This window comes from Apus apus, chromosome Z (assembly GCF_020740795.1).
Source record: "Apus apus isolate bApuApu2 chromosome Z, bApuApu2.pri.cur, whole genome shotgun sequence".
NCBI classification, from domain to species: domain Eukaryota; kingdom Metazoa; phylum Chordata; class Aves; order Apodiformes; family Apodidae; genus Apus; species Apus apus.
Genome location: NC_067312.1, coordinates 1,238,887 through 1,251,494, shown reverse-complemented (window position 1 = coordinate 1,251,494; position 12,608 = coordinate 1,238,887). Strand labels below are relative to the sequence as shown.

Here is a 12,608-nt window from a genome sequence, read left to right as displayed (position 1 = left end):
CAGGGCGGCTCTGCCTCACCCCGCGGGGCTGCGGGGCTGGGGGGCCGGGGCTGCGGGGCTGGGAGGATGCGGGGCTGCGGGTCGGGGCTGCAGGGCTGCGGGGCTGGTTGCGGGGCTGGGGGGCTGCGGATCGGGAGCTGCGGGGCTGCGGGGCGGGGCTGCGGGGCTGGGGGGCCGGGGGCTGCGGGTCGGGAGCTGCGGGGCCGGGGGCTGCGGGCCGGGCTGGAGGGCTGCGGGGCTGAGGGGCTGCGGACCGGGCTGGGGGGCTGCGGGGCCGGGCTGGGGGGCTGGGGGGATGCGGGACTGGGGCGCTGCGGGGCTGCGGACCGGGCTGGGGGGCTGCGGGGCTGGGGGGGCCGGGGGCTGCGGGGCTGGGGGGCTGCGGGGCTGGGGGTCGGGAGCTGGGGGGCTGCGGGGCTGGGGGTCGGGAGCTGCGGGGCTGCGGAGCTGGGGGGCCGGGGGCTGCGGGGCTGGGGGGCTGCGGGGCTGGGGCTGCGGGTCGGGGCTGCGGGGCTGGGGGCTGCGGGGCTGGGGCTGCGGGGCTGGGGGGCTGCGGGGCTGGGGGGATGCGCGTCGGGGGCTGCGGGTCGGGGCTGCGGGGCTGCGGGGCTGCGGGGCTGCGGGGCTGCGGGGCTGGGGCTGCGGGGCTGCGGGTCGGGGCTGGGGGGCTGCGGGGCTGGGGGGCCGGGGGCTGCGGGGCTGCGGGTCGGGAGCTGGGGGTCGGGGCTGGGGGGCTGCGGGGCTGCGGGGCTGCGTGTCGGGGCTGCGGGGCTGGGGCGCTGCGGGGCTGCGGGTCGGGGCTGGGGGGCTGGGGGCCGGGGGACTGCGGGGCCGGGCTGGGGGCTGCGGTCCGGGCCGGTCCCGCCTCCCCGTCCCGCGGGGCTGCGCGGCGGGGCCCGCGCGGCGCCATCTTGGGCGGAGCGCGGGTCTTTCGAACGGCCGGTGCTGGGGAGCGGCCGGTGCTGGGGAGCGGCCGGTGCTGGGGAGCGGCCGGGCGGGTGCGGGTGATGGGGACGGGGACGGGACTGGGGACGGGAATGGGGACGGGAACGGCTGGGGATGGCGGGCGGGAGGCGCGGCTGCTGCGGGCTGCCCGCAGAGGACAGGGCACCCCCCCACACACACCCACCCCGGGCTGGGGCCCTGCGGGCTCTGCCCGCGCCTTGCGGGGCCCCTGGGCCGGGCGGGATGAGCTTCAGGGCGGTGGTTCCGCGGTGGTTCCGCGGTGGGCGCGGGGCTGGCGGGGCTGGCGGGTTTCCCCGCTGCTCTTCCCGGGGCCGGGAGGATCCATGGGCTGTGCCACCCCGGGGGTCCCTGCTCCCTGACCCCGCAGCCGGGCAGGTTGTTTGATGGTGTGTTCTGGTGTTAGAAATGCAGTGTTTGCTTCGGTTCACGTCTATCTATCTCTATTTTAGCGTTAGGAAGAGGTAGTTTGTTTGACCACGTATGTGTTAGGAAGATATAGTTTGTTTGACCACATATATATTAGGTTTGTTGACCACATATATATATATATTAGTGTTAGGAATATAATTGTTTGAGAGAAGTGAGATATCTACACATTCCAGTGACACCAGGAGGGGTTTATGGGCCAAGAAACTGAGGGACTGAATTGGGCTCCATCTGGGGGATCTGGACATGGAGCAGGATTGATGGCCCAAGATAAGGATGAACAAAGCTACTTCTATGTTGCTCCTCAGGGCAGGATGGCACCGGGAGCTTGTTAATTGGGAAGGCAGCCAAGGGGGCAAGAAAGGTCAACATTTTGCCTTAAAAGGTAAAAAGTAAACGGCTAGAATGGGATGTGTAAGTGTTAGAAATGAATGGTAGTGTTGATTTTGCATTCTAGTGTTAGAAATGTAGTGTTTGGTTTGGTTCACATATATATATTCTAGTGTTAGGAAGATATAGTTTGTTTGACCACATATGTATTAGGAACATGTAGTTTGTTTGACCACATTTATATTAGGACCACATATAGGAATATATAGTTTGTTTGGGATGTGTATTTTAGTGTTAGGATGGTTGTTTGTTTGAGAGATATCTACGCATTCCAATGACACCTGGAGTGGTTTATGGGCCAAGCAACTGAGGGACTGAATTGGGCTCCATCTGGGGGATCTGAACATGGAGAAGCATTTATGGCCCAAGATAAGGCCGAACAAAGCTACTTCTGTGTTGCTCTTCAGGGCAGGATGACACCAGGAGATTGTTAATTGGGAAGGCAGCCAAGGGGGCAAGAAAGGTCAAAATTTTACCTTAAAAGGTAAAAAGTAAACTGCTAGAATGGGATGTGTAAGCAGGGGCGGGAAACTTAGAGGATAATTTGAAGCGTGGGATGGGCTGTAAACCCTGGAGTGCCCAGCCAGGGGGGAAATGGGAGGGAATTTTGCATTGGGAATAGGGAATATAAACCATTATTCACCTTGCTATAGGTGTGCCTGCTTGCTTAGGTCACCCATTCTTGCAAGGATGTAAACAAACTGTGCTTGGCTGCAGGGTCCGTGTGGGGCTGTCATTGGCGCCACAGGCGTTTCTCACCTTCCCCTTCCAGCTATATACAAATATCTGCGTCCTGTGCTCCTAGCATCCAAGCTGCTGCTGGTTTTGTCCACAGAAGTTGCCCTTTCATGCTGTTTCTGAAGTAAAAAGTTCTGTGTGTCTTTGCTGGGTCGTGTATTTGGTGACAAGTGTCAGCATTTCTTACGTGAAACCCTTTTTCCCTGCAAAAGCAGGGTGCTGAGGTTCCTCTAGAACCTAGGGAGGAGCTGGGTTTTTCTTACTCTCTTGGTGTCTTTTTCTTACCCACTATGGAAGTTTTAATATAAAAGAAGTTTTCCCTGTTTTTATCCTTTTCCCCAAAGCCTTTGTTTTTCCACCTTTTACCTTTCTAGGGGTGCTGTGTATATATCTGACAAACTTATTAGGAAAAGCAGCAAGCTGAATAGCTAAAGAGGCCTAGGAAAATAGTAAACTTGCATAACAAAAGTCAAATATCTTCTGTGTGTTGCAGTTTGAGGTGAGGTTTCGGCACAGGTGATCACTTGTGATTTTTGTTTCTTTCTCCATGTAGCTTGATTAAAAGATGAGTGAAACAGCCTAACAGAAACCTGGATAAAGAGCCATGGCAAGCTCAGTGAAAGGAAGCAGTGGCTGCTCTCCTGATTCAACAGTCTCTTCTCTTTTGAGAAGCTGTGGCATTGACAGCAGTCATCCAGGCTCAAGCAGTTGGATTCACTACAAGGGCAAGCTTTACAGCTCTGCATCCGAGGCTTTGGAGGCTTATATTGAAGATTATAATTTGAGTCTCACATCCCCAGGAGTAAGCACTGGAAAAATCTGCCTATGTCAAAGCACTCCCAAGCAAGTCAAGTTTTCAAAACATCATGCCAAAGAAAAACACGGTATGTCTCCTGCAAATGTGCTTTTAATTAAGTTCTGGTGTTTGCTGTTCTTCTTTTTTTTATATATTTTTCCATTTCCAATGGCATTTCATCTCCTTGACTCACAGCAGGTGTGTTTTGTTGAAGGAGCAGTCCCTGCACAACTGCTTGCAAGGTTTTGTGGCACAGGCAGTGATTCTTGGTCATGGCTAGCAAGATTTGTCAATCTCTGGAGTGCTTTTCTGTAAAAGCTTGGTGGGTTGGTGAGAATTCATAACCATGTTAGCATAGAATCATAGAATGGTGAAAGAAGGGACCATCTAGTCCCACCCCCTGCACAGGCAGGGACACCTCCCACCAGCCCAGGCTGCTCCAAGCCCCATCCAACCTGCCCTTCAACACTGCCAGGGATGGGGCAGCCACAGCTTCTCTGGGCAACCTGGGCCAGGGTCTCACCACCCTCACAGCACAGAATTTCATCCTTGTGTCTTATGTGAATCTACCCTCTTTCAGTTTAAAACTCCTTGTCCCACCCCTCCCTGCCCTTGTCCCAAGCCCCTCCCCAGCTTTCCTGGAGCCCCTTCAGGCCCTGGAAGGTGCTCTAAGGTCTCCCTGGAGCCTTCTCTTCTCCAGGCTGAACCACCCCAACTCTGTCTCCAGAGCAGAGCTGCTCCAGCCCTTGGATGATATTGTCCCTTCTCTGAACCTTCTCCAACAGCTCCATGCCTTTCCTGTGCTGAGGGCTCCAGGCATGTTCACAGATGCAATAATAAATTCTAGAATATGGAATAGAAATTCAATTTTCTCTGGGCTAAGGGCAGTGTAAATCATTACTTAAACTTCTTGAAAACAATCTGCTTCCTTTCCCATGTAAGTAACATCAGAATCTGATTAATTGAAGGGGTTCCTTTAAGCACTTCTTTGTCTTAAAACAAAATCTGCCCCATATCCATTGATTTTTGTGGAATGTGCTTCTGGATGTGAGGTCTGTCCCCACTGGGTAATACATATGGGTTTGAATTGGCTCTGATTAGAAACAGAACCACTCTTGCAAGAACTGTAATTCAGTGCCCCCTGGTAAATAATGTCTTTCAGCTTTAAATTATCACTTCGTGTTAGATCTTAAAAATGTCTCACTTTGCTATGCTTGTAGTTTAGCCATTCATGTAAAATATCTTTGTTTTTCAGCACTGGGAGATTTTAATCAGCAAAGAGGACTGGGCCTTCTTGCCTCACCCTGTGGAGGGCAGGCTGAGTGTGACCCAGACTTGGTTAGTCTTACAACAGATGATCTGTTAGGGTTTCCAGAGGATGGGTCGCTGCCCTTGGTCCAGAGTCCTTCTCAACCAAAGCATCCCAGCAGTGGCTGGAACAGATGGAGCAGTGGAACACTTCAGCCATCTTTCTGCCCTCACCAGACCTCATCTCTCAATCCTGAAAGCCCCTCCAGTCCTCAGAAGAATGGGAAAGCTGCTGCTCACCAGGATCCACACAGAGATTTGAAGAAATGGAATCTCTCTACTCCTGATGGGTACGATCCTGTCTCTAGAGGAAGCCCAAGAGCCTTGTCTTTGGAAGAGAACTCCAACACTGTGCATCTGAAGAATTATCCTGGGTGGCTCAGCAGTCACAAGTCTGACTTCAGTGTATCAGGGATGAGCAGTATCCCCAAGATGCACTTCCCAGTCTGGCTCCAGAAAGAAGGACCCTCTGTAGACAAAGACAATGTTGATTTTCTTGACCCAAGTGCTTTCCTGGATCTGAGAGGTGACAACCAAGTAGAAGAAAGTGGCAACTATGCCAGCCCAGATGCATGCTGCCCATTTGATACCTCGTTTTTGAGAGGCACTAAAAAGCCCTTCAGAGGTAACTCTATTGCATGTAATTTGTTTGTTGGGTTTTTTTAATTGAAGGGTATGAAGAAGCACATGTTTTAAACCAGCACTGCTGGATTGCACTGGGCAGCAGATTTAGTCTCTGTCTTTGACAAATGAGTCAAAACACTTACTTGTAGTTAACCCAGTTAAGCAGCTTTTCCACTGTAAGTTTTCAGATATAAATCAATATTGGAGTGTTTCTCTTACAGCAAAGTATTTATTACAGTGGCATATTTAGCACCTTGCTGCAAGATAATGACAGTAATTCCATAAATATCTTTATAGAATTTCAAGCATTAAATTAAATTACCTGAAGTGTAACCTTGGGGGAGAGAGATTCCTAAACCATAGTGTAATTGAACCTGTCACATTGATAAGAAATACCATTCATCATGCAGTCTTTTTCTCTCCTTTACACAGTCAGCAGGAGGTATTTGTAACCCATATATTTAGGTTATCCAGTGCTTGCAGTTTATGGGAAGGCTTTCCTTGGGAATCTCTCCTGTAGCTACTCTTTGCAGCAGGGCATCACCCTGCAGGTCTTCCCATGGTGAAGCACCATCTTTGTATTCTATGAAATATCAGCAAGATTTGCTTTGATAAAAGAGATTCACATTTTTAAGGGTCAATTACCTTCTTCTCTGTCTGAGTTCATTTCAAAAGAAATATGCAAAGCATAAATATTGACCTCTTCCCTTTTCCAAGAGGCTGTTTATAGAAACTTAGTGGAAGTGTTGTTTATGTTGTGCTTTTAAAGTGACAAAATGCTGGATATACAAAAGTGTGCAAATACCTTTCTAATCTGTGTGCATGATGAACTTTAAATGCAGGGTTATAGCTTTTTTCACACAGAAAATGTTACCAATCATGAGCAGGTTAGGGATAAAAAAATATATGTGAGAATGTATATGTCATTTTGAGGACTTACCTCAATCTGGTTTTAGATGTGAGTCCTGTGTGTAATTGTCTTTGTGGTTTGCATGGATGTGTTGCATGTTTTCTCTCCCAGATGCCTGAAAAAGCAGCTCTTAGTTTTCTTATTATTTTGTGCAGGGTTTTCTAACCTAAGAACTCACAGGATTAATAATTGATATTTAACACTGCATTGTGAATTAATATTAATTATATTTTCTATAGCATGCAAACACATGTAAAAACCATTAACTATTATTGAATGCTGCACGTGACACTTGTTTTATCTGAGTTAGGAAGAGAAATTCTTGACTGTTTTCAACACTCTCCTGGCCAGAACTTTGCAGATCCCACTTAGTGCTGGAGACTGACAGACCATAGCAAGTTAACAAAAGGGGCTGGATTTGGGTTATACCCTGCAAAATGTTTCCTGTGCTAGTTGGTCTGTAGTCATTTTCTGTTGGAGTATTTAATAAAATTAAAAAGAATGTGGAAATAATGCCCTTGAAAGCAAGTGTCCTTGGTTTTTTCAGAAGGGCAGCTTGGGCTGCTTCCCTTGAAGGCTGACATGGGTCTGGAGAGTTCAGCTGAAGAGCTGGCAAAGAATCTGGAGCCTGATGGCAGCTCCTCCACCACAGAGACACTAGAAACTGAAAGATCATGGGAAAAGGCTCCAGCTGCTGTGTAAGTAAATACGTATTTTGGATTAATTTGTTCCTGAAAGTGCATCATGTGTTTAATTGCTTTGGTATCTAGATTATAAATCAAGGGTGCTGTGGCATTTTGATAGAGGATTCGTTATTAGATTTCTTGTTAGTGCTGAGTGCTTGAAATTCCAAGGGCAGGATGTTGGTCCACTGCTTTTCCATTGACTTGCAAAGCCTGCTATCAATATTACTGATTGCCTTCTAATGATGTTTACTAGAGATTAATATGCAAATATATTTATTTCAAGAGGAAAAAATATCGAGTGGGATTTAAACTTAAACTGACAGATTTACTAGTTTACTATTAATAATTTGTGACAAACAAGTTAATAGAGAGGGAAGTCCATTTTCTCCAAAAAGGGCAATTTTGGAGCACTGGAATTTCAGTTGTTCGGAAACTGGGAAGTTATTTCACAGGAGCCAAGAAGACTAAAATTCCATACTAGAATTTCCTACAGCTTTCAAGAAGCAGCTCGTTGTGTGTGGTTCTGGGTGTTGTCTTAGCAGTTTCCCTTGACCCCAGAAGATTTTGACCTGTTGGTTGATTTTATCAACATTTACCATGTGAGGAAGAGGCTCATACTGCTCAACTCCTGCTCATAGTAAGAGCAGGGGCACTAGTCATTGTCCTGCTGAGAGAGAGGCTAACAAAGTGACCTCCTGCTAGCCACCAGAAAGCCCACACAGGAGAGAGCATCACTGGAAGTCAGGCTTCCCCAATAGCCTTCTGTGGCACTGCCAGCCTTCAATTAAAATACTTCAGACACTAAAAGAATGAGAGGTCATTAAGCAAAGGTAGCTCTTTTTCTTTAGGTGTTGAACATTAATGGTGGAATACCAGGTGTAAGAAAAACACTCATGTAATCAATTCCAACTAAGAAGTCCTTACCTTGCCTTTGTTTTGGTTTTGGGCTTGTTTGTTTGTTTATTTGACTTTTATGGCTGCCCAGGTTTGGATTATATTGGCAAAACTAGACAAAACAGTTGTTTCCCTCACATACACCAAAGTTCTGACAGGACCACTCAGTGCCCCTTGGTGCTGCAGTGCTACAGTATCTGTTTTCATCACAATGATCACATCCTAAACCAATTCTTCTTCATTAATAAACCTGCTCTTCTTCTCTACTGCATGTTCTGTGTTGGTTTAGCAAACCACCAGTGCCTGGGTGCTGTGAGGACATGGAGAATGCTCTCTCATTCCCCAAGGCAGAAATCATACATCAGTTCCTGGAAGACTGTTTACGTGACAAAAACAAGGTCAGTAAAACTGAGTATGTATTTCTAGGAGTGCCCAAAATACCTGAGAGTGCTAAATATTAGAAGAGGGTTTAATTATAAATTGATTATTTTCTTCTGTACATTTAAAATGGGAAGCCTAACTGCAGTAATGTAATCTGATTTCAGCCCAATGAAGTCAGACAGTTTTTAAATCCTATCATCTAACCCTTGCTCACAATTATGATCAAGACATCATCTAATATAAAATGCTTTGCTTAGTAATGGTTTAACTTTTACACTCATGTTTTGTTTTAATAATCATCTGCCTGCCTCAAGTAAAGGAAGACTTTTATTTTTTTTGTTACTGATGTATTAAATGCTACTAATTTCCTAGCCTGGCTGGTGTGCTGTTGGGTTTGAGTTAAGTAATGTATTTGTTATTATATGATTATTTAAATAACATGCTCCTGCACTGGAATTGGATAATGAATTGCAATTGCTCTGGCTAGCCATGATTTTCTTCCTATTCTAGCATATTAATCACCATCTTGGCAGTCTTAGTATTGTCCAGCCTTTCCTTTGGGGTGTAGGAACACTTGATCCTTTTCCCAGCTTGGGAGGTGAGCACTGAGCCCAGTGTCCCAGCTGGAAAGCCTACCTGTTCATTTAGGTACTGACTTGTTGACTTTCTATACTATTGTCCTTAAATCTTCACTGCCCTAAAGTTCTGTTTTCCCAGAGCATCAGCCTGGAGGTTTTTCCACATCCTTGTGTTTCCCTAAGGAGCTGAACTGCCACAAAACCTAAGAATGTGCAGGAGGAATTCCAATTACTCTGGCTGGTGAATTCCCTGTGTTTCATCCCTCCTGTTTCCCATGCTCTTGGTTCTGTGGCATCATCAGACGTTTCCAGATGTAAATATTCCTAGATTATCCACACGTTTGGGTCATGCTGAGTTAATTTGCTTTTTTGATGCTATGATATCTGCTCATGCTATAGATGCTAATGACATGAATCAATCAGTTTCTCATTAAGGAACTTGCTTGCTGTGGCAGCAGAGAGGTGGGAGCATGTCCAGCACTGCTGTCAGAGCATCACAGGGACTGACAGTCTTCATGGTCTTGAATTATTTTACACCAGCCAGGGCTGAAGCATTTCTGTGCTGCTTCTTCCTTTCTTCTCCATGTATTTACAGGGATTTCACTGACCACACAGTTCCAGAAATTAAGATGAACCAGTGTAGCATGATTATTTAGAAACAGACCTTTAAAGAAAAGACAGAGGGAAACACTCAATGGAATTAGCCTCTCACTTGTTCCAGGGCAGCATCAAAAGCTGGTTGGTTTGGCTTATGTGCACTGCAGGACCAACAGATTCTTTGGGTTTTGGTTTAGGAACAGACTTTTTGTGGAGATCATCACGACAGGCCCCTGGAAGCTTTGAAGTTCATGCTGTTTAAACTCCAAGCAATTCAGGGAAGCTTAAGCCAGAATGAAACTGCTGAGCCAAAGGAAGAGTTTGAAAAAGTGAGTAGGCAGTTTTCCTGCTGGTTGCTCTTTGCCAATCCCGATGCAGCATGTGAGAAACTGTCCTTGGATTGATTCGGTTTCCAGGCACCTTAACAACGAGCGCTGCCAGCAGCTTCAATCCGGTTTGCAACAGGAGCATGTGCCAGAGGTCTCCGTGCCCCGAGCCTGCAGGGAATTGATGCTGCAGCCCCTGTCGCAGGGCACCAGCTCGGCAGTTCCCCTGCTGCAGAAAGGGCTGTCGTGAGCCAGGAGATGGCGACATTTCAGGCAGCCGTGCCCGAGGGGAGCAGGCTGTGCTCTCCTCTGCTGCTCCAGCCCTCGCTGTGCTCGGGAAAAAGTTGCCTGCTGGTGATAGCCCTGCTAATTTTAGGCTTTCAGGGGCAGGTACCAAACTTGCACAAAGCCAACCTTTCTCACATTCTCCGTGGTTGCATCCTTGGGCATCAGTGAGTTGGTATTTTATGGCAATTTTGTTTCCAAATGATTTCAGAGACTTTATTGTCTCTTTTTACCTTTTTCATAATGTTGCAGTGCTCAATGTGTGTATATCCCTGGCTAGGGAGCTGCCCTGGTGAACATGCCCAAGAGGTCTTGGTGGGTACAAGCTGAACATGAGCCACTTGTGTGCCCTGGCAACAAGGCAGGAACCTGGGCTATGAGGACAGGAGCAGTCTGGATGGATCAAGAGGAATTATTGTCCCTCTGTGTCCCTCAGCACTTATTAGACCATATCTAAAAGACTGCATCCAGAATTTGGCCCCTCATTTGAGGACAAACATCAATAAGCTGGTGGAGGGGCACCAAGGTGGGGCTACAGCATTTGTCTACTGGGGGAGCTGAGGGAACTGGGCTTGTTCAGGCTGGAGAGAAGGAAGTTTTTGGGGACCTAAAAGAAATCTTCCTGCACTTATGAGGAGGGCATCAAGAAGATGGAGCCAAGATCTTGAAGTGGTGTGTGGTGGCAGGATGAGAAACAGGCAGAAATGGAACCAAGGGGTTCCCACTGGACCTGGGGAGGAACTACCCCTGAGCACAGCCAAGCACTGGAACAAGCTGTGCAAGAGCTTGTGCAATCTCTGTCCTTGGAGCTTTTCAAGACTTGACTGGAAGCCCTGAGCAACCTGCTGTAACCTCACAGCTGCTTCTGCTTTGGGCAGGAACCCACCTCCCCAGGTCCCTCCCAGCCTCGATTACTTTATGATGCTATAAAGTTGTTGACAATATTTTCCAAAGCAACATGTCATCAGTAATTCACTGGTTTCTGTCATCCCCAGCTGCTGTCCCTTCCTTCAGTTAATATTTTTGGATGTTGTTTGTTTGTTTGTTTTAAGCTTTCTGAAAAAGCAGAGGGTGAATTAAAGCTGTGGCAGTGAGATAATCCCTCTTGCTAATTCTGTTCAGAAGTAAGTGACCACTGTTGGGTGGTTTTTTTTGTATTTTTAACTCTTTTCAGAAGGTGCAAAAAAAGGAAAAACAGATGAGCTGAGAGATTTGTCATGTGCTCTGAAAACTTTGCTAAGAACAAGTCATAATAATAATGATGATGATAATTAAAAACATGGCAGTTCATGGAGAAGACAAATACCCAGTGAATGGTTGTAGAGCTGTACCCTATAAATAAACATTTGTATTTCATCTAGATCAATGGGTTAATTATTGCTACACATAAATGGACTTTAAAATAACCAGATTTGGAGAAGTGTGTTATAAAGGTACCAAATATTTTACCTTTTTCAGTACAGTGAAGAAAAATTTGCTTTAAAATATATTCCATGAATGAGATCATTCATGGAATGATAGAGACACAATCTGTCCTACTGAACAGTTAGAAGTGACTAAGGAAATAAGTTTGAGAATGGAAACCAGGTTTTTATTATGCAGAGCATCTGTTTAAACCAGACTCAGTGCTGCAGAATAGTTTTAGACTGTATTGCAAAATTAAAAGATTGTTTAATTAAAAATACTGAAAGTTACTGCACTGAGATGCTATTTTATGACAGGATACTTTGCAGTGTTTAACATTCTGGGTTTAATAATAATTTCATAGAAAGTGTGTGTGTGTGTGAGAAGATGTATTTAAAATTTCAGTTCCAAAAATATTTAACTTTTTAAAACCAGCCTTATTGTATTTTATAATCTCTAAAGCAATAAGTGGAACAGTTAGACACAGATGTAAACTGTATGTAAAGCCATTCAAACTTAAGCTGTTGGTAAGAAATCAGCATCATTTGGTGTGAAATTTTAACAGTAATTTATAAACTGTTGTTTCAGGTCTTTATTTTTTCTCCTCTAGGACTTTGCACCATTTCTCACATCTTAAAAGTCTGGTTGAAGACAACAAGAACCAACAAGAACAGACCTGTGATCATGAAGGAGATAAAGAAGGAAAAAGGATTATCTGTGAAGCTGATATCTAAGAATATTTTCATGTTGTGTAATTTATGTCATTTGTCAGCCTGACTCCTGGTCAAAAGGCTTTTGAAAGCTGAACCACTGCCTGTTCTCAAAAATGATGTATTCAGTATTTCTGTCCAGACTCTCTTCATTAATTGCTTCTCAGCTTGGTTGATGATTACTGCTTCCAGTAGGGTCTACCAATGTGACAAGATAACCACTTTTTGAAGACTAATTAAAATAATGTGAGCATTTTTGTGGAAGAATCTCTTGTTGTCATAAAAACTGACAACAAACTGAACTGTTTGGCCAGCTCTAGTCATCACTGCATTAGAGGGCCTGTTGAAGCAGGGGGAAGCTCAATATCACGTGTCAAGTGAAGCAGTGAAGTTTAGCAAGAAGATCATTACATAATCTTCTCAGGGCTGCTCTTTCTAACAGGACTGGAGTTGGTGTAATTGTGTGCTCCTTCTTCCCTAAGCAAAAAAAAGCCCAAGTATTTTGTATCAAAAAGTCCCTGAAGTCTTTTTGAATGTCACATCCTAGGAAAGGTTGGTTCTTTGGGGAGAAAAGGGTGTTTAGAGGATG

General features: G+C 46.2%; 1 protein-coding gene across 11 annotated transcripts in view; it reads left to right on the top strand.

Annotated features, from left to right (window-relative positions):
• CZH18orf54 (chromosome Z C18orf54 homolog) overlaps window positions 1-12,608 on the top strand; it is a 14,473-nt gene extending 1,865 nt beyond the window's left edge. Inside the window, exons 1-8 of one of the 11 annotated variants that reach the window (XM_051642512.1) lie at window positions 975-998; window positions 3,074-3,404; window positions 4,572-5,249; window positions 6,706-6,856; window positions 8,028-8,136; window positions 9,492-9,623; window positions 11,267-11,338; window positions 11,920-11,954. In XM_051642512.1, the coding sequence (XP_051498472.1) occupies window positions 3,125-3,404; window positions 4,572-5,249; window positions 6,706-6,856; window positions 8,028-8,136; window positions 9,492-9,623; window positions 11,267-11,311 (1,395 nt within the window). In that variant the 5' untranslated portion in view covers window positions 975-998; window positions 3,074-3,124 and the 3' untranslated portion in view covers window positions 11,312-11,338; window positions 11,920-11,954. The other 10 variants (XR_007891803.1, XM_051642513.1, XM_051642510.1 and 7 more) reach the window with 10 other exon arrangements.